This window comes from Falco peregrinus, chromosome 10 (genome assembly GCF_023634155.1).
Source record: "Falco peregrinus isolate bFalPer1 chromosome 10, bFalPer1.pri, whole genome shotgun sequence".
Lineage (NCBI taxonomy): Eukaryota > Metazoa > Chordata > Aves > Falconiformes > Falconidae > Falco > Falco peregrinus.
Window position 1 is genome coordinate 16,989,923 of NC_073730.1, and position 26,155 is coordinate 17,016,077.

Here is a 26,155-nt window from a genome sequence, read left to right on the forward strand (position 1 = left end):
ACTGAGCAAGCTAGTGAACTGGGTCAGGGCCAAGTGCATCTGAATCCTGTCGATTCAGAAGAGTGGCCGATCAAATACTGCAGGGATGGTGAACACAGCAAGAGCTTATAGGGGCCAGAATGAGAGTTTGGAGGAAGAGTGCACAAGAAGTGGAGTTGTTCTTGCTTTGATTTGTGTAGTGAAGGAGATGGCAAAATTATTGCCTTGATAATCGCTGTCAGATTCTAGAAGGTGGGACTGCTCATGGTGAAAGTGATCTTAATGCATGTTTTTCAGCAGAAGTCAGTTTAATTCCTCATGCTTCAATAAGATACTATTGTACAAGTCAGGAAGACTTATCAGTTAGCTAAATGTTATCTAATGCATACCGTACCGCCAATGTAAATCTAGGGCAGATGTGCTAGCCTGGAGGGAGCCTAATTTCAACACATTTCTTGGCTAAATAAGAAAAAAAATGATCAGCCATAACAATAACTAGACTGGAAAACATACAATCTGTTTAAAGATGGTAACACTGTGCTCCTGTCCTGGCAGAAGCTGAAGCTTCAGTCCTGACTCTGAATTTGTAGCCTGCACACACAAGTGCACGTATCCTGCATGCTGTGCTTCCTTGGTTCAGTACTTGCAGGTGGTTGTATTGTGTCAGGCTTTAGCTGTGTGTCCTGCTGGGGGGCGAGTAGCACCAAGAGTTTCCACGCTCCCTCCAGAGACTGCTGCAGCCCCTTCCCTGCTCTCCTTTATACCCTGTCAGTCAAGGTTCTGATCTCCATCGTACTAAGGGGTAGTAAACAGCAAAATACACACAAAAAAGTGCCACCATCAGAGTGGCTGAGGAAAATCCCAAATGCCTCACTTTATCACCTGCTCAGACTTTGGAAGGTAAGCTCTGCTTGAATGGGATTTTTATTGCTGAATCAAACTGCTGCTGCCCAGGGTGCCTGTCTTGGAGAGTGAGCCCTCATTAATGATGCTCGTTTTGACAAAAACCTTCTGATTTTAAGCTGGAATACTCAACTTTTCTCCAGTTTAGCTATGAACCTGTGGATGACACCTATTTTGTGCAGAATAGAGCAGATGGTATCTGTCCTCATCTGTAAAATGGAGGTTCTGCCCACAGAAACTACAGATCCCAGTGTGCAATCCTTCATCTTCACCCGAGCCTCCTGGCACATGCGGAGGTGAAGGCGGCTGCTGGCAGCCCACAGCTCCACCGGGTGCCTTCTGGTGCGCGGGGCCCCACCGCACCTGGGCATGCTGGCCGGAGACCCGCTGCCGAGGGTGTTGCAAGCCTCGTGCCTCATTCCGAATTGGGAGTCTGGGGAGATTAGACAGGCACAGGGTCCATAAACTGACTGTTTGCTGGCTGGTTTAGTAAGGGTTTTAATTGATTGCAGACACCTGCAGTCCCTTTCCAAAGTAAGCAGACAGCCCTGAAACTAAAAAACAAAAGCATGGTCAGCAAAGGAAGATGAAATGGATCTCCTTTTCTGTTGCAGCCCAGGTCTTGGTAATTGGTACAAACGAGAGTAAATACATTTTGGTGAAGCGGAGAAGTAAATGTGTACAACAAGTAGCCAGTGACAGAGTTAAAACGTGCTTCAGAGGAAAGCGTGCTGTTGAGCAGGGGGCCAGGCTGGGGAGCCTCCATGCTGGTGGCAGCAAGAGCAGCCGTTCTTGAGAGTTCCAGCGACGTTTAATGGCAGTGCCAGGAGCGGGAACCAAGTTCTTTGCAATGGCAAATGGTAGCACATGTGGTAATCATCCACTAACTACTCGGAGGCTGTTCTTTTATGGCTTGAATCGTGTTGTATGGCAGCTGAGAAGCAAATAGCTGGCATCTCTGTGTGTGTGTATATGTTTATACATATGTAAAATCAAGCTCAGTGTAGACCATTTGGGATCATTTTCCATTCTGTGCTGTTGTGGGAGGAGCTGGCAGAACTGCAGCTGCATTCGAGGCTAATCTGGCAGGGCATGTCCCAGATGTTAGAGGAGTGCTTTGCTTGGGCAGTGTGAACAGTTGCAGCCTCATGCAGCTTTCCTAGATTCTGTAGGGAAGAAGCAAGGTTAATATTCAAAGGCTACTTTGTGTAAGATCCGGAGAAGAAACTCCCCTAAATATTTCTGCAGTGGCTGGGGTCACAGGAGTCTCTGGTCTCCCTGCAGGGTTGTGTACCACACACAAATGCACTTCAGGGGTGACATTTCAGCTCTCATTTAAGGAGCAAATGCTAACAGTGGTCTCAGCTCAGCTTGCTCAGCTTTTAGGAGTTCATCTACAGTTTTGCATGCATAATGCATTATATTTGACTTTTTATCTTGCTACTGACCTTAACAGGAAAGCCTTCTTTGTAAAGCAAAGGTCAAAGAGCCAGCCATTTGGAATTATATTCTTGCAGCACTTTGTGTCTTTGAACATGATGCTTAGTCCTTCTGTGTATTATGACAATTTGTATGTAAAGCTGTCTCAGAAATACAAAGTATTCCTGTTTTTCAATGGAAATACTGCTGCTTGGGGTACAACAATGCAGACTGCATGAAAGCTTCATACTAAGTGACTGCTTTTTATGTTTTGCATTGCACGGTAATTAATGTTTGTGATCAGCTAGGCAGTTAAAACCAAAAGAGAGGTTGAATATCTACTCTAGAATTTCTTCATTTCAGTTATGAATATTATGGTCAGACTTCCTTAATATCAACAACTGATTTCATCCTTTCTTGCTGTATTCAATTTTCCATGCACAACTGCAGTATTTCTAGACTCTGACTGCACAATACATAGGAAAATATATTGAGTAAGGAAACGGAAAATACTTTCTGTGATCTTTTAAATATGGTAAGTTTATAATAACAAGAATAAAACATTTTCTAAAGAGAGAAGGAATTGATTGCAAAAGTTTCTAGAAGTTAATTTCAAAAGAATTATTTTTTTAAAGGTGCAAGGAACAAATTAAATATGTTTTATTCATTTTGAAAAATGCTCATGTTTTGTTTCTGTATTGTGTTCAGATTTCTCTCTGTAGAGATTTTTGTTAAATATTTAAATCCATAAATAGAAACTATTCAGTTTATATTAGACACGTGTCATGTTGTCAGAACAGTGTTCTCCTTTTCAGTATTATGTTTATTTGTCATAAGTGCTTATGGTAGGTAATAAATACACCTTTTAGCCTAAAGACCTATGTCATAAAACATAGTGCTGCGCTGATGTAGATGCAGTACATACATGCATGTAAGCTGATACCTGGTGTGTAAAGGTGCATATGCTTTCTTTTTTTTTCCTACTCCAGACCAAGTTTTTCCTCCCTTGTGCAACATAGAAAAGAATTTTCTCTCTCTAAATTACCTTGCGGGATACCTACAACCAAAAACAGCAGAGGGATGCCTTATGTCTAACTTAGTCCAAGAAAGAGAAGTTCATATCATTGAATTAATCACTCCAAATTCCAATCCATACAGGTAAAGTATCATCTAAATAGACTAAATCTGTTTGAAGTCACAGCTAAAGATTTCATCTGTCTATTGAAAATCAACTGAAAGCAGCCATTTCATCCTTACAAGAAGAGCCTGGACCTTAGTACTTTTCCTTAGATAGAAATTAGTTCTTCAGTATGTAAGGATTTTGCATCTTCACGATCCCAGGATTTTTTTGGACAAGTCTGCAAAGCACAGTTTTTATGGACTGTATCTTGTCCCCCTTCTTACTCAATCAAATATTTCTAAGAATAAGGTGAATAAGGGATACTGAGTAAGGGCAGCACCTGACAGGCAGGGTTTAAGGTGAGACCACTGTATGAGGAGGTGAGAGAGAGGTTAAAAGTAATCTTGTCCTGTCACAGGTAGGGATGACTGACAGCAAGGCCCAGGGCTGTGGCTCCCAAACAGTGGTTGCAAGTGACCTGCAGTCCATGGTAATTGTTCCACACTTGGTCTGCAGAATCATAACTATTTTCTGTCAAGTTTCCACTTGAGTTTAAGGGGTAGTTTATGACAATTGCAAGACATGTTAAGAGTTGACAGTGGTCCCCTGACCAAAAAAGTTTATAACTGGTGGTTAGGGAAAATTACTTAACTCTCTGTACACATTATGAGGATTATTGAAATTGTCAAAGGTACCTTTGGGTGGTAAGACATTTAAAACAGTCACTCTTTGCTGGTCTCTCCTAGTTCTTAATGCGAGCGCATGAATGGGGTTTGCTTCAGATAGTCATACGTGGAAAAGCTCTTCTTAAGTGCTGAGTGTAGTTGCTAGAACAGAAAATTGCTATGAAACTTAGATGGTTTTCCCTTCTGCAAGAAGAAAAGTACAATTTCATCAGAGAAAAGGTAGAATTAAAATCCTGTCTGCATACTGCAGACACCAGATGTCCAGCATTGTCCAATTGTGCTTCTCGTGCCATTGCATCTAAGCACATCCCCACCCCTAAGGAGGAAATCACACAGAGACATACAAGTGGGAGGAGGGGTCTTTGCAAGAAGGCTAATTATTTCATTGCAAGGTGGTGAACTGAGCCTGAGGATATTCTTGCATAGCAACCTTGGGATAGTAAGAAGGTGCCAAGATGTAGTTGAAGTGTTGTAGGTGAGCACAAACGATCTGCCTCTGTGTGGCATGAGTTGCAGCCCCATCCTGAATAGAGTTGTTCTTTAGTATCAACATCACTGTATGTCCCTTGCAGAGTTAGCAATGACAGCCTTGTCTCCAAGCCCTCTAGGCTTTTGGCTTTGGCTGATAGTATGATAGGCATTTTTTTCAAATGATAACACTGCAAAATGTTTAGATGTTTTGTTTCTAAAAGTAAAAAAAGCAATGAGTTTAATTCCTCTTGCTTCATTCTTAGTTTTATATATTATCCACAGCTATCTTTACAAAGTTTATATCCACAAAGAAACATACAGAAGCTGAACTGCAGGAGGTGAAACAAAGGTCCCAAGATACACTAAGTCTCACTGCACAGTATTAGTTGAAACCTGTTTCTGGGGGTTGAGCACGTTCTTGTGACATATGGCCCCATAAGACAATCTGGAAGTAAAGATTTTTCTGTTGAATTAGTATTTTGCATGACGAGAGGTTATTGATGGGTACAGACCCATTTGCTCTACTTATTTTACTGAGCTCTTGAAAATCTGGATAGTATTCATCTATTTTCCAGCAAGCAGTAGGCTGGACATCTGTTTTCTTTTCTTTTTAAAGTAAGTATATATCCAGAAGTATTGGAAACTGAATACATGGCTTGATTCCTCAGCACACACAAGATCCTAAGCAAAGTAATTTCCACAATTTAACTGCCTGGGCAGAGACACTCCCCAATGTGCATGTAGTATTTGTGCATTTTTTTTTTTTGGTATTAACCTGCTTAATTTGTCTTTTTGCTTTTTTTAAGGTATTATTTTGAGCCTTAATACAGTTACAGCCAGAGGAAACTCAAACAGCTATTTTTAGGCTCTGTCACAGTGAAATAAGAAAACAATATTTACTTTATAAAGCAAACTGCTACTTGTATAACTAACCTGTTCTAAATAGTAGCTGAAATGAGTAGCACACTTCTTGTAAACAAGACACAAAAATATTATTTGTCTAAAAGTATTTGTTTTTATTGTTATGCAAAATCATTTAAGCATATGTGGAATAACAATCTGTTTTGCACATGTTGTGTTGCCTGGGATAATCTCCAGCATTTTAATCAGCTGGCCAGACAGTGGAAACATGATGGATTGGAAGAAGGTTGATAGCTGAAAATTTCTGGCATTCTGGTCTAACTTTCTCTCTATTTTCCACACACAGTGCTTTCCAGGTGGATATAATTGTTGACATTAAACCATCTCAACCCGGCGCCAAACTTGTCAGAGACGTCGTTCTTATCCTCAAGTGTAAAAAGTCTGTCAATTGGGTTATCAAGTCGCATGATGTCCAGGGAAGGCTGGAAGTAATTGTAAGTTAAGGCACCTTCTATTTTTTGAGAGGTATCATACTGCAACAGTATAGAATCCATTTAAATGTGATAGAGTGCTAGACTATATTGATTGCTGAACATTTTATCTATTAGCTGCTTTTTTAAATTATTCTGCATTTCAAAGAGTAAATACAGAAACTATGTAGTTTTTTCTCCTTAACATTTAATATATGGGCTATTAAACTGAGCAGCACATCAGAAGCCAGGTGGTCAGTGCAGTGATTTAGGGTCTATGTCTTTCCAACTTCTGTTGAAGTACCCTAAACACAGAGTTGGATGTTCACCTCCTTTTTGCTGTTACTTTGGTGAGTGGATCTACAGGTTCATCTCAGAAGTTGGACAGATGCCTGTGAGTGCAGAATGGATAATCCTAGATAGACAGCACACACCCACATCCCTTCAGAAGTGGAAACTTTTTTACTCCTTCCATGTGTGGTTATGGTAGTCTCTAGCCCTCTTCCCTGCCAGTACTTCTGGCCCCAGCAAGTGTTTGGTCAAATTGACCTCACCTCTCCTCAGACCGCAAATAATAAGTTTTAAACCCAGGATCTCTAAAGCTAAACTTCCAAAACCATACTTGTGTATAATTGGAGGTTCTGATTCAGAATGAGTTTTGGTACAGGCTTTGTTGCTCAACACCATTTCTACTAAGAAAATTTGGTTTTCCCTTGCTCTGAAATAAATAAATGAAATTAGACTCATCTTGCAGCCAATAAACATGTGGCCTATTTCTGTCTTAAGTGATCACTTAGAAGTGCGTCGTACAGTGGATGTTTGCGCTGGACCAGCCAGTGGCCTCCTGATTAGCAGTTTTGCAGTAACTCAGATATGTTTTCAAACTCCAGCTATCTCTGTTTGTAAGAATTTTACTTTGCTTAGTAGCTTTCGCCTTTTAGCGTGTGCAAGGGCAACTCTGACAAGATCCAAAGGCTGTTTCATCTAAATCTTCTAAGAGGACAGATTGGTAGGCAGGATTTCATGCTAGATTTTGAGAGTGAGGAAAATAAAAGGAAATAAATTGTGGTGTTGCTCAGAAAATTGAATGGAAAAATTATCTAGGGTGGACGATGAAATTCCCTTTTGATCCCTGGCACATCTTTATTTTACGGACAGGAAAGGATGTTCTGGTCATCCTGTTGATCCTAAATAATCAGCCCTTAAAAGAGAAGGGTCAAGGTTAGTTGCTCAGGATTGCCACACTTGTAAGCAGAAGGGCAAAAAGCAATGCTTGACTTGAAAGTTTCGTTCTGGGTTATTACATAAAACTCACCACGGTATAAGTTGGCCTATATGGATCTACTTTCACAGGATAGAGAATTGTGCATTTGTTCATTTCATGCTTAGAGATAGCCAAAGTACCATCTTTCACATCTATGAAGCTACCTCTTTATGGATGATGAATTTTCAGGGAGAGGAATTCTAGAGGATTTGAAAATGTCTGAAGTGCTGCACTTGCGTATAGAAAAGAAAGGCTGCTATTCTTTTTTAAGTTCTTTATTAATTATTGAAAGTATAAGTAGAAAGTGTAACTGAAAATTCTTTCTGTGATGAGTGGCAGAAGGTAACATTTTATTTAGATTAACAAGAAGGGAATGTAATACCATATATAGAAATATCAGTATATAAAAGACTTTGTATATTTATGTTAGGATTTGTGAGTAACTGTTAGCTGTACTGCTTCATTTATATGGATGCTTCATTTTTTGAATGTGTGTTTGTTCCCCTTTATTTAGAGGGGGATATGGGAGAGAATTGAACATCCCCGTCATTAAAAAGCCTGTATCTCCAGCATTTAGGATCTGTTCCTATCTGTATTAAGCCGAAGGCCTTTCCAAGGCCAAATTTAGACAATGCATAAAAACATTACTAAACAATTAGGTAATGTTTCACAATGTTCTTTTTATTAGTTGAAGCAGTTCCATGCACTTCAATTTTCCTAACTTCTTGCCCTCAGTACGAATCAGAATTGTGCTGAGGGGATTGGCAAACCAAGAGGGAAAGGTTAGTGCTAAGCTGCCTCATACCCAGGGCTGTGAGTTATTAAGGTCTAAGTTCATAGACAAAAAATGAAAAAGACTTTTTGGGTCATCTAATAATCTCCCAGCTTGCTGTGTTTCTTGAAACTCTGAAAAAGGACAGACACAAAACAAAGTAAAATGGGAATAGTGTAGGTAAAGTAATTGCACATAACGTGAGCGCAGTGCTTTCCTCCCAGGCTGTGTTTAGCTCCCGTTTGCAGTCTGTCCTTACGTAGCCCCTGAGCAGTGCTTGTTGACGATCTGCTGTTCACATTGCGTCCTTTGGATTCGGTGTCTTTTTACAAAGCTGTGAGTTGCACGGCAGACCAAAAAGTGAAATTGCAGAAAGGAAGAAAGTGTGTTGAGGGGTGAAATGTGCAGAACAACCCTGTGAGGGTTTCAGAAGCTTGGAGGGCCTGTTCTTTACTTGAGAACAACTGCCTGCCAGCTTCTGAAATGGTTCTGAGTAGGTGGCTCTGATTGCCTCGTTTCCTACACTGCATGCAAAGGTGTTGGCAGCACAGGCAAGCGAAGCAAGGTAGGTCTGTTCCTGCAAAAACTTGTGCCCAGTTTTGTTTCATTCAGGCAGCGCAGGACTGGACTGGACATTTACAGGTTCGATGTGGAGTGGAGAGGTATAAACAAACCATGGAAATGGTCAGGTGCCAGCTAGGACAGTAACTTTCTGAGATAAATATTTGTTCAGCTGTCTCCTCATGACAAAAAAAAAAAAAAAAAAAGGAAAACAGAGAGGGAGTTCCAGCAAAGTTGGAGTAGCATAGTAATTCCAACCAGTCAAACGTGTGTGGTAATATGAAAATGTGGGATAAATAATGTCCAGATTTTATCTGTTGAAAGATAAAATATTATTTGATCTAAAACACTAGTAAGACACTAAAATTAGGATACTTATTGTTTCCTTTTTTGTTTCTTATCTTCAGTGGCCATTGCTGGTCACTGATGACTGTACTGATGGCAGTATCCTCAAACCAGACACTCCGCACCTAAAATTCCCATTAACTTCAGCTGTGAAGCTGTGCATGTTTAAAGGATGCGGAGCTGGGTCATTAGGAAGAAATGAGGGAGAGCACTAAAGATAAACTATGCCATTCCATCAGGCCTCTCCACAAGCTTTGCTCACTTATCTGTTCAAAAGCTCTGGTTTTGAGGTCAGGTAGAGAAGCTCTGTGATGCTGGGTATCAGGTCCATACAGTCACTCTCTAAAAGCAATCTGGGCAAAAGAGATCAGTGTAGTCAATCTTTTGGTGTTCTGGAGTGAAAGAGAATTAAGATTTGTCCACATTGAGGCAAACTAATGGGGATTTTTTTATTATTTTTTTTTAAAAGCAGACTATATGAATGATAAGGTAATCAGGAATTGAAAGTGTTTGCTCTAGAGCATTCAATAGTATCTGCATATAGAAAGCATAATTTAATCACATTGCAGAAATCACTGAAAAATGGGTCGTCATGCCTTCCCTGCTGTGTGTATATTCAACTTGTTCTGTAGTCATTGATGTAATTGCTGTAGTGATAATACTAATGTGGTGAATGTGAAAATAAATATGTGTATTTGGCTTTGTGTGAATATATGTTTAAGTTTAAGATGCCAAGCACTTAAAAGCAAGTTAAAGTGTAATACCAATGAATGAATATTTTTCTATTTCTATTTTCTAACTGCCCCTCTAACAGCTAGAGATGTGTCTTATATGCTTTCGACTTGCCCTTTTGGACAAAAAAATCTGGAATTTTGCAAAACATTTCCAGTAAAGCAAAAGCTATGTGACTCATCTGTATTCCATGGTCAACTTTGATGAGCCATTATTTATTATTTATATATTTGTTTTAATTTATTGATTTTATTATATTAATATTATATTATTATATTAATAATAAAACTAAGAGGTTGGCAAGTGCATTTATGAGTTTGCTGTATTGATATATTTGCATAAAACTTACATTGTTAAATTTTATTTATGTGCAGAAAGTGTATGTTGTCTTTTAAGTAGTTTGGGCTTGCATAAAACATGCATGCTTTCACTTTACAGCTCTATTAAGCATTTAACTCAGTCCTGTTGAACATACTTAACATTTTGCAGGAGGCACATAACATTTCTAGTACGAAGTTCATTCAGAGAGGCACAGGCTATCCTTGGTGCTAGCTGACTTTAAAGCATTAGCTGGTATCAGCTCTACATCATGAGCATGCAATGTTTTGCCTTTTTCAGTAATGATCATTTAAACAAAGGTTTTCTGATATGTAGCCTAAATAATGCTCTAATCAAAAAAATGAAGGAGACATCTGAAAAAAATCATTTGGCATCCTGAGTTCACCTCACCACTGAAGTAATTTCAACTCAGTTTTGAAGAAAACATGTTGTTATACAAATGGCTGTAAACATGTCTTTGTCTCGTTTAGGGATTAACAGCTTCTGACTACCTTGATTTATTGTACTTCAGGCAGGGCTGGGAAGAAGGGGGGCTTTTCTCCGTGTGCGCAGCAGTTCTGTGCCTAAGATGACAGAGTTTGGTTTATTTCCCAGGTGTTCTCGGTTCGCTGTTATTTAATAGAGTAAAATAGATTAAAAAACATCAGTGCCACTATTCCATTTAAAGTATCCTTAAATGGTAAATTATAAACCAAGTTTTTCTTTGCAGACATCAAACAGTATTGGTTTTGGAAAGGAAACAGAACGATCCATGACCATGAGTAAATCAGTAATACCTGATATTCCCTCATCACATGAGAGTTTGATCAAGTGGGCTTATGAGCATAACTATAGTCCAGTTACTTCCTACACAAAAGCCCCTGTTGCTAACAGATTTCATCTTCAACTTGAAGATACAGGTAAGCTTGGAGATGGACTTTTAGCATATAGAAAAAATATATCTTGTATTTCCAGAAATACGATGATTTGAAAGGTGCCTTCTCAGTTTTGAAGCTTTTTTGTTGGGGATTAGACTACTTTCGTGGCTCATAATCAGAAATGCTGGTAATATCTATGAATGCTGGCTGGAAAAAAAAACACCTCTGTGGCTTTTTGATGAAGGAAGTCTAGACAAATTGTTATTTCCTGAAAAAATGTTGGTGGGATTAAATGGTTATAGTTTATCCAACTCACAAGCAGTTACAGCTGACCATATTCAGTGTTCACTGGAGTGGACTTCAGCAACTCGATATCTTGTTAGTTAATAAACCCAGCTTGGATTTTTTTTTTTTTTTCTCAAAAAAAATGAGCATAATGTTTCCTTGAGACAAATAAACTTTTAAATTGTTTACAGACAAAACTGGCTTACCAAAAAAAGTCTGGGCAAACAGAATAAATACAGCTGTTAAAAAAATGCATTTAGTCAAAGTTATTGTTGATGTAAAGATATCTGGGTCCATTGAAGCTACTGGAGCTGCATATGCTTTTTCACTAATTCTGAATTTCAACCACTAAAAATACTGTTTAACTGTTTTGATAAAGCTTATGTTCACGTTAATTTTATCACTTCCACTCATGGATTACACCTGCGTGGGCCAGATGTTGAGATTTCTGTCCCAAGCAGCCATGCATATAAGCCAGGAGATAGTTAATGTTCTCATTTACTCGGTATAAAGTTAACTCTTGTTTAACTTCACTCTGGTTGTGTAAGTAGTTCCACAACAGTGGAGTGACTGAATTTGTGATGAGGCAGGTAATGGAAGAATTTCACCCAATTAGTTACACTTAGCCTATTTCAACTGCACTAAAATAGTGTATTTGCCAAATGTTATGTTTCTTTTATCTCTGTGGTTGCCTTTTGCATATAATAGGCCCTCTCTTCAAAGTTTATTTTCAGTTCTTAGTGAGGTACATTTCTGACAGGGACTAAATATAAAAAGATAGATGCCTCAGTAACAACTAAACCCTTAGTGGGGGAATTGTGGCTAATTACATGGAAAGTATAAAAATGCTGCTTTGGATGTCCTTCAGAAGCTTCCTTTCTGGATAATACCTTTTTTTTGTATGAAAATTACTAGTTCTGCATACTTCTAGGAAAATATCTAATCACCTAATGTGCATTTTTTTTTTTTATTTTTTTTTTTTTTTAGAAGAGATGAACGATGAAGAAGACCATTCCCTTCCTCCAGAGCTGACAGAATTGCTGGGTGCTAACCCACTGCCTGCCCCAAAGAATCCTGCATTAAGTGATGGACTGACTTTTCCTTTTCACATTAACAGAGGAAGACATGACACAGTGGGAGAAGGAATCTTCCCATCCAGGGATTCAGTGGATACTTTAATAAATCATGATTTTGAGCATTCCCTCTCAAAACATAAAGAACCTGAAGAGGTTCAGGGCAGTGCTGATGTGGCCCTGTCAATAAACTGTGATGACAAAGTCATGACAGTAGCTGTAGAAAAAGACTCTCTGCAGGTTGGTGTGATCTCTTATTCTCAAATTTGGGCAGGCTTTTCTGGGCAGAACATTTGTATTTTGATTAAATAATAAACATTCTAAGATACACTGCCATCACCACCCAACCCCCTAAAAAATAGTTTGGTAAGGAAATGATACTGTAGATATTCTTTGCTGTAATTCAGGGCCGTGTTTCTTCTTCCCAACAATCCAGTAGTTTGTAGAGGGATTTCTGATTAAAGCTATCCAGGGTTGGTTCTGTCAAAAAATTACTGTACTCAGCCATCAGTCTGATTTTTTTAATCTCCAGAGTACAAAGAGGCTGGTTTTGATATCTGTGAGAGACCTGAATAGATCTGTCTTTACCATCTACCAGCTGACAGGTTGCTTGTGTCCATTTGCTGGAAAAGAGCCTGATACAGACAGCATTTTTAGCTCATTTCAGACCAAACAGAGTCAGCATTATCAATCAGCAGAGTAATAATGAACCTGTTGTTTTCTTTGTTCCATGTTACATTTATTCCCTGTTGCGTATAACATCATTTTGAGAGTGACCTTCCCTGGATGTCAGTACAATGAACTTCCCTTCTTCCTCCCAGCAGCCACGAGCAGTATTCTGAGCAGCACTTTAAGCAAGAGCCTAACAATTGTGTTTCAGCCACTTACAAAGTGCCTTTGTTTCAGGCCAGCGGCTACACAAGGACAGAACTCTCGCTGCTGGATCACTCTTGCAAAGCCAGGATGAATGGTACCCATTTCATTTTGGAGTCTTTGCTGAACAAATGTGGGACTCGGACAGCATATATCTTGAACAAGATTGTTTATTTTAACTCTGTGAGTATTTTACGAAGAGGAGCTGCTTTCTGCACTGCGCATCATAGTGGTACAAGGAAGCCATTGTAGTTAGCTTTCGTCTTAGCAAAAAGGAGGCGTCCTGATCTTTTCCTGTCGAGCTCAAACCTAGTTGCAGCCACAGTCCCTGTATTCAAGGAGGTATGAAGACTGCACATGCAGTGTGCTTCTGTGGTCAGATAGTATCCCCAAGGAAAAAGGAGGAGATGGAGTTAAGTACTTTTACAAAACTGTATGACTGCACTTTGGGGACCATCAAGTACCAGTCTCAGAGAAGTTGCACCAGCTTTCCTTAGCAGCTTTGATGTACCCATACATAAGAAGCACTACATAGCTGTAAGGAGGAATAGGAATGAAGTTTTGTGATTGCACAAAGCAAAACCAGTTAATTCATATGCTGAATTATTTTAAGTGAATTCTTTTCTTCCAAAATTACGTGTGTAAAAGGCTTTCAAAATGTGTGGAAAAGACATTATCTGTGCATGCTTCTCTTATAATTGGATTTCTATTTGCTATCAGTTGATGTACGTGATGAAGGGACTCTTGAGTACTTGCATATGAGTGATGATGCTAAGGAGCCCAGTTAGGTTCTGAGTGACTGCTTCCAGACTGGCTCAGTTTATGAGCTTGAGTACAGCGCAGCTAATCTGGGTTGGAAATTAATAACACGTTTTTCTTGCTGAGCTTTCCAGTATGTAGAAGTAACCTTGGCAAATGATGGAAAGCCTTTGGTCCAACCCAAACACAGCTAAGGCAATCTGATCTGACCTTGCCTGGCTAAAACTGTTCTGTACTGGCAATTCTGTAGCACCTAACTCTAATTCAGAAACAGTCCCAAACCAGGACTGTGGATAGAAACATCTCCAAACTACAGAATAGCACGTGTCTGCAGTTAAATACTGTCACTGTCCCTGTATTCTATTATGGCCCAAACTAAAATGGATATTTTCCTCGTTTCTCCATTTTGTCTTTTAATAATCTTGGCTACATCCTTAACTCCAAGTCATGTATGGTATCTTTTGGAATTTTGGAGCATTTCTCCTAAAAAATAAACACCATGCAGTGGAGCCTCAGAGAATGTCTCTATCACTTCTTAGCAGTTGCTGTGTGTCCAGAAAAACAAAGACAAAGTCCTGGAAGGGAGGGGACTAGCTGAGGAGCTGCAGGGCATACAGAAGCAGAGTACAGAACACTGGAAAACAAAACCAGGATTTTTCAGGGGAAGAAATGGTGAAGTGTGCAAAGGAGGGGGGAAAAGGCGGGGATGAAATCCAGCAGAAATTCAGAGAAAAACAAGGAAGGAAAAGATGAAGAAAGGAACATGATGCTTTTGGGTGTACATGTCTGAAAACATTATGCAAATGACAGAAGAGAAAATCCTTTAATGACCCTAAACACTTTCAGTGATTTTCCATGAATGCATTAAGGGAAACTGTAAGTTGCAAAAAAATCAGTTTAGAAAGGCATTTCTTTTTTCAGTGTTGGTTATAGAAATACCAGAAATAGAATGGAAATGCTAGGCTGCTCTTTCAGACACCAGCACTCAGACTGGTGTCTTTGCTGGCTCTGAATTCTGGAAAAAAACTTAAGGGGTGTTCTCTAAATATAACTTGCCTATCTTACATGCTCAGCACAAGGCTGTTTAAGATGTGCTTTCACCATCTGCTTAGCTGGTGCACTTCTTTTGTCCTCACATTGTTCTGAAGAGAGAAGAAACTAAAGCCATGAAGAGAGAGTGCTCAGTTATCACCTAATTTTATGCATTTGCAACCTTTTGTACAGATTGTCATTCAACTGTCATCACCAGCTGAAAGCAGCGGTTTTGATGATGACGACATGGAATCAGGTGATAATGGATTTCCAGGGGATGCTGATGAGGGAGATGTTACTTTCTCCAGCTGGCCTGAAATAGCGGTATGTTACTCTGGGGTTTGCACCTTGGCAATAGAGAAATGTCTATTGTAATAGGCACTTCACATAAATTACATTAATTGTGTAGCAATTAATTTGTCTTTTTAACACATTTCTTCTCACTTCCATTTCTTGTGACCCTGCTGAAGATTTGCACTAAGTAGGTGTAATGTGGGTGGGCCTGTATTGTACACTCCAAATTTGTCCTCATCCCGCTACTGCTCCTGACTCAGGATGTTATTGTATTGTTTTTTTCATTTCAGTTTAATTGCACGCTGCACCAGCCAGAGGATGACAGAGGCATTTTCTGGCCTCCTGAACCACACATCACCAATGTGACCTTCAACATGGAGCTGTACAAAACAGATCTGTTCCTTGCTCCCACCCAAGGACTCTTCTCCGTTGCTGAGAACGGGCCAGTATATGTAGAGGTAACAAACTGAAAAAGACTTTCCAAGTAACAAACATTTTGCAAGGCTGTGCAGCTGAGCCAGATCTGGTCTTAGCAGTTGAAATGTCTTATGCAGTTGCTTTAGGCAGGTAGGGAGGTACTTTGGTGGCTGCAGAGAACAGACACTGTAGGGTAAGAAGCAGCCAATGTTTTGGGTCAAAACCAAAGGATTCCTGCAAAATGCATGAATGTAACTGCGAGGTAAATCGGTTATTCTTGCCAAATCTGCTTTTCTTTGCAGAACTTAAAGGTGGTTTCTGAGCTCGTGCTCTGAACTGATGTTTCCTGATGGAGATTTCAGGGTTCAGTTTATTGGGTAATATGGCTGAACCTCATCTGGAAGGTGTAAACGTGCAAAAAATGATAAGTGTCTGTCTTCCATATGCTAGTGTTCTTGGGTTACAAAGTTAGTACAGAATCTGACCTCTCTCCAGTCCACTTACAAACACCAGTTACAATCCTTTTTAATGCTATCATGTCAGTTCTAACAGCTTTAGATAAATAAGACCAGCAAAGTCAACAGCCAGATACCCTTGACTTCAGTTGTATTTTGGACCTGGTATTACTTCCATGTGTTGCTAAGTTGCCTGTGAAATCTGGGGGAATTTCAGACCAGTACAGTCTGTATTTATAAAGGTAGACACATGAACAGAATTTTGCATTTTTCAAATAATGGTAAGCATTAATAAATGTAACATTGGCAGTGAAGCAGTATCACCAGTTTATAGATCAGTAAATCACCAGAGGAGACCAGGAAAATGAGTATGTTGACTGAAGCAGTGCTGTGCCATGTGTCTCTTGCACAAGTTAGTTTTTTGTGAGCCCACGTTGCACGTGATAAGCATCGTGGCCCATTTGACATTCGTGCAGTTCTCTTCATTGTTTCAGTGTGTTGTGCCTCCTCCTCATTCTCTACCCAGTGAAAAGTACTTAAGACAGTTACAGCAAAAAAAAAGTATGTCACACTCAGTTAAGAATATGCTTACAAAAGGCATGTTATTTTTTTCATTTGGATAAAACCAGCTGCTTCCTTCAGTGATCTGGGATGAATCCCCTTGGCTCCAAGCCCTTTGAATTTGTCTGGTTCTGGAGCTGTTTATTCAGACAGACGTTCTGATTTCTTCATCACCTGTCCTGGCAGAAGCTGGTTTTTTTGTTTCTCCTTGCACAGTGGAAAATCTGTATCGGTATTGAACTTCTGTGACTCCGTTTTTAGCTGACAGATTATTTCTTTTTGCTTGTTTGTTTCTGTTTTGCTTTTTTTATTAACAAATATATTTTGGGTTTTGCTCAATAAATTGCTTAGGTCATAATCTGTAAGAACTTTATATATCCCTTTTCCTTTTCTGCTACAAATATTTTTTGTATTTGAATTTTTTGGCCTTTTTTTCTTTGTTTTCTATTGTCAATTTCTTATCATATTTTGGTCTCATCTTCCTCCAGTCGTTCTCTTCTTTCCTTGAGATATCATTCATCCTTTTGTTTACCTGCCGGTGTTTCATGATACTGTAGTATGCCTGTTCTCCTTGCCATAATCTGTTTTTTTTAACTAGTTTAGACTATCAGCTCGTTTACCTGTCAGTATCTGCGGCTTGACTTTCATTCATCAGTCTTTATTTCTGTTCTTTTTAGAAGACGGTCTTTCTTGCTTAGATGCTTCAGCACATCCCTTCATCTCTAATTTGATTGCTGCTCACTTAAGGGAGGCAAAAAATGCAAAATATCTGTATTTGTACAACTCATAGCATCTGAAAATTTCTGTACAGATTGCAGGAAAATTTGGTAGGCTGTTCCTTAAATATACATGCAGCAGCATATACGGATTAGGTACATGTATAATGCACATGAAGGAGAACGAAATTTTCTTGTGGAACTCTTTTCATCAGGCAGTATTAACAGTTAGGCACAACACTTCTGTTGTTTATTAAGAGCAACATGCTTCATTTGTTACAAATTCCATTTTTTTTTTTTTCCTAATTACTCTGTAGCATTTGTTGTCTGCATTCCAGCTGAACAACATCAGTGCCCTGGAAGTTTGCAGTCTTAATTATTTTTCATAAAATATTATGAATTTCAGACTTACAGTAAACTAAAAGGATCATTTCTTAAGAAATCATGGCTTTTTAGGAGGCTTCCCTACCCCCCAGTCCAGGAATGCCACCCACACATCAGACCATGACCTCCTCTCTGCCTCTGCATTCCTCTCCTGGCTGGGGGTGGGTTCTCTGTTGTGGCTGTTGCTTTTACCTTTTTTCTTTTTCATTAAAGTTTTAAACAGATACAAAGACAGGGAATTAGTAATTTACTTCCCTATGGCTCTGTTGCAGTCTGTGTGTCTGAGGGAAGCAGCGCCATCTCAGGTGGCAGTCACAGTCATTCACGGCGTGTCTGATACGGGCTGGGTTTTTCATCTGCTTTCTGAAAGATAAGGGATTGTATTTGTGCACGGTTATACTATTAAACAGCCGCTGGTTTTGAAACCACAGATTTTCTGTCTCCCTGTTTGACAGTCTACACTTAACATTTAGCCTTCAAAATGCATCAGATTGGAAGTGGCACTGGAAAAGTGCTTAAAAAATTGTTGAAAATGTTAATGAAATGTGAACTAAAAATGTCATTTCTGAGATCTTACTGTCTCTTTTTGATGCAGGTGTCTGTGACTAAAGCTGACAGATCCTTGGGCTTTGCCATTCAAACATGCTTTGTTTCCCCGTTTTCAAATCCAGATAGAATGTCTGACTACACCATTATAGAAAACATTTGTCCTAAAGATGAATCTGTTAAATTCTACAGCATTGAGAAGGTGAACTTTCCAATACCATATGCACAAAAGGACAAAAAAAGATTTAGCTTTGTGTTTAAACCTATGTTCAACATCTCACTGCTCTTTCTTCACTGTGAGCTGACTTTGTGTACAAATAAAGACAAAGATACTCAAGGACTGCCAAAGGTCAGTAATTTATGAAAGTCTAAACTTCTGATTTAGGTGAAAATAAGGTATATTTTCACCTGAACTTTGAAGAGAATAAATGGTTTTCTGTGGAATTGATGTAATGAACATGCTATCTCTAGGCTCAAGGTTTTAATAGATAAGTGTTACGATGATGTGCATTTTGACTGTATAATCTACAGTTTGTGTTTAAATTTCATCAGGTGGTTATATGGGATAAATAGAAACTGCTTTTTATTATGCAAATGGTTCAGATTTATCTTTGATATCCATATCACATCTATATCCAAAGTGCAAACAATGTTAGCTTTAATTTCCAAAGACATGCATAGTATCAGATAATATTGCAGTCTGATTGTTACGAAAGAGAATGGCCAAATTTTGCTTTATAAATAATGGAAATGGCTGTAAGTTAAAGAATGTGTTCTAAGAATTTGGAATTTATTTTTACTTTTGCATTTATGTACAAACCCCTTAAAATGTTGTTGTTGCTTTTTTAAGATACTTTGTCATTGTTGATCAACACATGTTGGTGGCTACAGTTTTGGCTACCAGATTTTTAAAAACCATTTAAATACAATAGTAACACTTTATAAAGGTTAGAGAATCCTTAATGCAGGCAAAGGTTGCATCCTGAAGCACAGCGACGGATTGCATTTCCGAGTAGATTACATGGGGATTGTTTGGAGGTTCTCCTCTGTTTCTGGTAAAGAATATAGATAAAACTGATAATGAGGCAACTGTGTAGCTGGTACAGCTGTCCTGGCAGACAGGCAACTATCCGACCTTACACACTGCCTTTTCCACTTGCAGTGTATTTCTCCTGATGAAGCTTGCACCTCTCTCAATGTGGATATGATCTTGGCTATGATGCACAACAAGAAAACCTTCACCAAGCCCCTTGTTGTAGTAACACATGAAGGAAAAGCAGAAGGTAGGAAAAATAGCTTTATTCAACAGCTCAAGCTCAATGTATTATATTGTGTAGCATACAGCCACTTGAAATGGAGGACTCCAAGTACGTGGTATTGTATAATCTTGTGGTGATACTGTGTTTGTAAGATGTTGTTTGTTTAGACATTTCCCTGGCAGCAATCATCATGGCAGTTCATTACCTGTTTTTAACTGTCTTCATTGATCTCTGGACATGTGGTTTTGCCAGGCATTGAGAAAGGGATACCATACTACACAAAAATACGGGTTTCAGAAGTGTGAATATAGCAGTAGCTCTTGCAGCAACTTCTTGTTGCCCAGAGATCAAAGGCAGTGCTCTGCTCCCTGCTGTATCATTTCTTTATTGCAGTTGTAAATATGTATTTAAGAATAACAACAATGGAATTACAAGTATTGAGGGCAGTAAAGCCTGATAAGTTTGTAAAGCAAAGGGATGGCCACTGGAGAGAGACTCATTAGACTGTTAAACTATTAAGAGCAAAGTATGAGCTACACAAAAGTATTTTAGTTCCACTTTGGTGGGGCTTATTTGATTATGTAGTCTTTATGGAAAAAAACATGAGTGTGGCTAGTAACTGGTTGAAGGAGTTGGAAAGGTTGAAGAGCACTGTGAGATAACGCCAAACAGCATGATGGGACTATACTTGAGCTTAAGAATATGCCCTGTGAGTGATGGGAAATAGGAACTGTTTTCAAAGCTTCATTTAATTTGAAAGTTTTTCTTAGTGAATCCCTCTGACAACAGCATCAGTCATTTTTTTATGCATCCATAGCAGAAAATGCATGTGCATTATCTTTTCTTTTTCTGTTAGCATGGGAGTTCAGTCAGAAGCTTCAGAGGCTTCATGTGCACGTCAAAATTTTCCAATTGTGTCCAAAGGCTGTTTGACCTTTGGAATGCTTTTTGGGGAGTGTCAAAAGGATTGGGATCAGAAGTCCTTTAACCTCTGTTGTACACTGCATGCTTTTTAGTCTCCGAACAATTTGAAGTATCATACAGCATTGCCAGGGGACATATGCAACAACTGTGTCTATTTAACTCTGCAAGTCAGCTCATGGTTAGGTTTTGGGTTTTTTTACAAATTTATTAATACTAATCAAGTCTGCTATGAATTAAAGGCAAGTATTTCAGCTATCAGTGAGGTAAATTAAAAGTGCTTTGGGCCTGATTCTGCACTCTTTCTTTTTGCAAATTTCTGATTATTTTTTTTTTGTGGTGGTTATTCGATTGGGTATGAGTAAATCCTACAACTAAGTTCAGCTTTCAATAAACAGACTTGTACTCTGAGCTCTTGCCCTTCCGATGTGTGGAGCATTGTGCGCAGCTCCCGTCTCGCACTGCACTCAGAATGTTGTCTTTGTCAGAGGCACAAGGTCTTAGTGTGCAAAGATGAGCTAAATTTATAAAGATTAGTTACAAGACAACAGTGTGATAGAGTATCTTGTTGCATTGTGGGTGATTTAGTCTAATTGTGGGATGTTTGGTGGAAGTCTCCGCAGCATATCACAGCTTTCAGACATGATACAAAGTGGCACATTAACAACGTGGCTTTGTTGGTATGTGGCTGTTCTGCAGTGAATCAAGCAACTCCGTTCTAAAAGCCAAATGCTGTTGTTGGCCAATATGTGAACGTAAGATTTGGAGAAGAAATTATATCGCATTACTGAACAGGAGAATTTACATCTCAGGGGTGGTGTTCTTCAGTTTCTTTCATGTGAACAGGCCAGCTTTCATTGTTGTAAACCATACTATGTGAGTTACTACCATCGGATCTGCTTCTCCAAGCCAAATGTAGAAGTAATGTGCTTGACACTTCAAAAGTCAGAGCAAACTGATCATTGCACAGTTGTTGTCTTTTTTCTTCAGACATAAGCTTATGACTGTCATTGACTGTAGTAGAAATCACAACTGTATATCTAAATGAGAATAACTTTCTCCCCTCCTAATTTTGTTAGTTATTTACAAGCTCAGTTGCTTACAGTATTGCAGTAGATCCCAATGGAAGTGTCTAAAACCTGACTCCATGCTACGTTCTTTCCCTTTGCATGCCTGCATTTCACACACATGCTTTCCTCCACTTCAACAAAGAGCATATGGATGGTCATTTAGGTGCCAGGAAATAAAGGTTCTGCTCTTAAAATGAGGTACCAATGTAATTGTTCAGGTTGTGGAGTCTTTAGATTACTCTTTCTACAGCAAAAGGAGACAGGTCATAGAAAGGAGATCATGTGAGCAGCTAACAAGTGCCTCTGTCCTACAAAGATATAGAAAATCATGATGATTTCTAAAGGCTGGCTGCTGATGTTTCTAAATTGGATGTTTTTCCTGGGCCTTGAGGATTCCTACTGCTTCAGTGTTGCTCTGAGGAAACCACATTAAAATACATGTAAGAACTGGATGACTGGGGGAGCTGATAATGGGCTACACAGCCTATCATTAATTAGCAGACTTTATATTCCCTAGGTAGGGAAGCCAATGACAGAACAAGCATGAAAAATTCATTCTCCCCTCAACTGAGAAGGCTTTTTCTTGGCACTTGGGATATGCTAGTGGAGTGTTTGGACAATCTGATAGTGCCCTTACCCATGTTTGTACTGTTCAGTGTTCCTTGGTTTCTGTCCAGCCCTCCTCACAAATCAGTTACGCTTTTGCTGTTCCGTGTGCTTGATGACTTTCCAGCTTGTTTGGGCATGCACACACACACACCCCCACCCCCTTCTATGTTCTCACCTGTTTCCTGTTACTGTTCCACCTGTTTCCTACCGTCCTGTCAGGAGTGATCTGAAAGAGACACTAGTGTGTTAAAGCAAGTGACAATAATGCAGCTCAAAAATAGAATGCTTTTTTGGATATTGTAGATGCGTGCGTCTCAGAGCCTAATGATCTTATAGGATATGGCTGGCAGTTTAGTGCTGCCATTTGGGTTTTAGAAGTTAGAAGCATATTCTTGGTTTAAGAACGCTTTAAATAAATAAGTATACTTTTTCAGTATTTTTGAGCTGCTGTGTTTATGTGGCAATGAACCTTTTCTTTTAGTTGCTAAAGATACAAAACCAAGTATTGGGATGGGACACTGTCTTATCAAATCCCTTTACAACTGTTGCACTGAACACACAGAGATGCCAGAATTTGAATGAGATCCCTAGGTTACTGGGCAATCCAGAATCAAATTGCAGCTAATCAAACAGGTTCTTGGGTCTGAAGCCAAAATCTCTGGCTCTTCTGCTTGAGGTGGCATTCTTGGAGAAAGATAAGAGAAGGCGGTTAAGCAAAAGAAGGGAAAATTCTTCGTTTTTTAACATATGTTTACTTGTCTCTTTCTGTTACATGCTGATAATGATGCTGATATTTGATGTTGTTGCCAAGAATAATAGCTTTGATATAATAGCTATGATATCATAGCTATGATCTTTTATTGCTGATATATAATTAACAAACAAAACAAAACAAAAAAAACCCACTCAACTTCCAAGACAGAATACCAAACAGGACTGAGGAAAATGTGTAAATCAACACATATTCATGCAATTTGGACAAAGCAGTGTGTATCATGCCCTAATACTGACTTTTCTTTAGAGGTAATAGCAGTGAAATTTTAACTTTTTTTGGGGGGAGGGGTGTGATTTAGCATGCTGGTATCTCATGTTTGTGATTAATGAGTAGTCAGATGAATGTAATCACCTTAAAACAGCCTTTGCAGTCTGTGCTCTTTAAGAGCTCCGCATAGGGATAACCAGTTACTGTGAATCCGACCTGATAACATCTGGGTGGGAAAGGTTGCAGTGTACTTGCCAGCAACATATATGATGCATGAACTATACTGTAGATATGTTCCCCTGAGGAATGATCAATATACAAATAGGATTTTTCCGAGCTGAGCAAAGTTACTGAATTCAGGCTTGTTTTCCTGAAGTTCCTAGTTTGAAAAAATTGCAATTAATATCTTTCTGTCAGATCAGATACTGAAGGTTGCTTGCATAGTTTGTAGGCTTTATGTGGAACTCTGATTAATGGTTTGTGGTTTTGGTTGTGTTTTTTTTTTTTAAATTAGATCCTTCCTTTCCAAAGCCAAATGTGAGACAGCAACGTAAGTAACTCTTCAACCAATCTCTTTTAAGCCTTACACTATTGTCTAGAAAGTATTAGATCAATGAGGAAAATTATCTTCAAGCTTTCAGAGTGTGTGTGTGTATGTGTGTTAAATTCTGGGACAGAACAAATTCTGACTCTACTGCTGATTGAGAGATTCCCATCAGCATTTAGAGGGATGGGCTGTGACCTTTCTTGTATGTGAAAATCAAACTTAGGAAGGCACCACTGAGAGCCTGTCTTAGCAAGTTCATTTGCTGATGTGTGTATGTTATTTCCCTCTTCTTTGCTGAGGCCACTGCTTCCCAGTACCAGGGTTTCAACAGCAATGGCATCTTCTGGAGCTCCTGTGTCCTACTCCAAGCCTCACTCCTACCCTGCACTGCAGCTGACCATGTCCCCAGTTACTCTGGCACCAGCAGTTATAGGTCATGCTGTAGATGAGATCGCTTGATATGGATTAATTTATTTGTTCTTTCTGTTGTCTGGGTGTAGTGAATTAACCAGGATCAATTACTGACCCAGGAAGGGAAGAAAATGAGAGAAACGGCACTAGAAGACAATAATAAACAGGAGAGTGAAGGTGATCTTTAGCCAAAACCAGGAACGAATGGAGAAAAGGGAAGATTAGAAGAGGAAGTGCAAAGAACACTTTTTCCTCTGTTCCTGTCCTTATGTCTTTGGGACTAAATTTACTCAAAATAGGAAGGGGAATGAGAAATTGCTCCTGCCACTTCAGCCTCCATGTGACTTTCACCTCTCCATTAAATTTCCTCCGAAGAGGAGAGAATACTGACTGCTGGTGCCTTGTGGAAAAAACAGCTGTGTTTAGGAGAGTCTTTTCTGTTCACATTTAAAATGACCAGATGTGGCCAAAGGAGTAAAAAATAGTCTTATAGAAGAAATGGGAGAAAAGTCTTCTAAGTAATTAACTGTCAGGTGTTACATGTGCAGACTTGGTCGCAGACACCCAGAAATGCATCCTGAAGGCCCTTGCCAACAGGACCTGCTGGAGAAGACGTTTGTCAAAAGGGGAAGAGGGGAATGGCCCCAATGATCTCAGGAGCTGCTGGGCTGGAGGATGTCTGTAGGGACATCTGTTGGATGCAGGAACGTGTAAAGTGAGGGTGTTGTTTGTGTTTTGAGAACTGAAATTCCACTGAAGGATACTACTGAGAAGATCCAGTCAGCTCATTTCCTGGCCAGCTTAGTCAATAAAATATTATTCACTGGCCTAAGCCATTTTGTGTACTGGGAAACATTGAAAATACTGAAACCAGAAATCAGTTCTGTGAGAAGAAATTTCCCCAAGTGATTGCTAAAAGAGTGATAATTTTAAAAAAAATAAATAGATAATTTCTAATCACCAAAAAGAAAACCACAAAAGCTGAAAGTTTCTGTTTGGATGGTTAACATTGGGGGGGCGACACATCCAGGAAACCAGATGCTGTTACCCTTGAAATGGTACTGCAGAAGGGCCTCTCCCCTAGAAAGTGATTTGTGTGTGTGTGTGTTTCTATTTTTGTGTTCTGGAATTAATTTCAGTTATTGAAAGCATTGCCAAATGTGAAAAACAATTGTTTCTATTTATGTTTTCGCTGACTTTTTGCTGGCATCTCTTCCCTCTTAACAGCAGTTCCGTTCTCCACCTAGATTTCAGACTGGACTTGCAGGAGATGTAGGGGAAAGTTTGCTTGAATGTTAGGGCATTTAAATGAAAAGCATCTTTTGCCAAAAATCTCAGCCTTTTTAAAACACGTTTTTAAGATAAATGGTTATTTAGTTGAAAGCTAGTCATTAACAGCAAACAGAAAATGCTTAATTTTTGCAACATTTTCCAGATTTGAGTGTACTGAGCTGGGGTTTTGCTTTGTGATGTGGAACAGTTGGTTGAACTGAAGCCAGTCTCTGAAAGCATCACTTCTATTTCCTTGATGCAAATCTGCTAGCCTGTTCCTTAAAATGGTGCTTAACTAACTATGAAATTTTAAAACAATTTTCCATGAAAGTGTAAGGGTGAATTTTTATAAAACAGTGTTTGCCACAGAAAATAAGTCCTTATTATGTGTGTTTACTTTTGCAGCTGTGTTCTATGGACTGGACACGCTGACTGTGGTGGGCATCGCTTTTGCAGCATTTGTAATTGGAGCACTGCTAACAGGAGCGCTTTGGTTCATCTACTCCCGCACAGGTAGGGATGGGGGCTCTTGCAGATCTCGGTGCATATCATGCCGCAGGAAATGCGGTGTGGTCTGAACTCTTGCAAGGTGGAAGGAAAGGGAAACGGGGCCAGCAATGGCTATTCTGGATTTCTTTTCTTGCTTTCTGTTCTTACTAAGGTGTTTTCCAGCAGCTCCTCCCATAAGCCTGTTGATGCATATCAGCAGATTGATACCCACCCTTCCCTAAAGGGAGGTGTTATGCATTATGAATATGATGTAAAATTTGCTAAAATAATTTTAAACGCAAACCTTGAAAGCTCACACGGGGCATGAGTAAAACTGAGTATTCCTGGCTTGTGCGTTATCATTAGTAGCATCTCTGTATTTAAAATTTAGGTAACATTTCTGTTAATGGATATCTTCCAG

At 39.3% G+C, this 26,155-nt stretch overlaps 1 protein-coding gene across 3 annotated transcripts in view; it reads left to right on the top strand.

Annotated features, from left to right (window-relative positions):
* TGFBR3 (transforming growth factor beta receptor 3) overlaps positions 1-26,155 on the top strand; it is a 121,442-nt gene that overhangs the window by 85,442 nt on the left and 9,845 nt on the right. For all 3 annotated transcript variants that reach the window (XM_055815232.1, XM_055815231.1, XM_055815230.1), the window contains 11 exons: positions 3,291-3,459; positions 5,786-5,933; positions 10,632-10,821; positions 12,052-12,377; positions 13,044-13,193; positions 14,994-15,125; positions 15,386-15,553; positions 18,224-18,523; positions 19,337-19,457; positions 23,530-23,565; positions 25,651-25,758. In XM_055815232.1, coding sequence (XP_055671207.1) covers positions 3,291-3,459; positions 5,786-5,933; positions 10,632-10,821; positions 12,052-12,377; positions 13,044-13,193; positions 14,994-15,125; positions 15,386-15,553; positions 18,224-18,523; positions 19,337-19,457; positions 23,530-23,565; positions 25,651-25,758 — 1,848 coding nt within the window. The remainder of the gene's footprint in view (positions 1-3,290; positions 3,460-5,785; positions 5,934-10,631; positions 10,822-12,051; positions 12,378-13,043; positions 13,194-14,993; positions 15,126-15,385; positions 15,554-18,223; positions 18,524-19,336; positions 19,458-23,529; positions 23,566-25,650; positions 25,759-26,155) is intronic.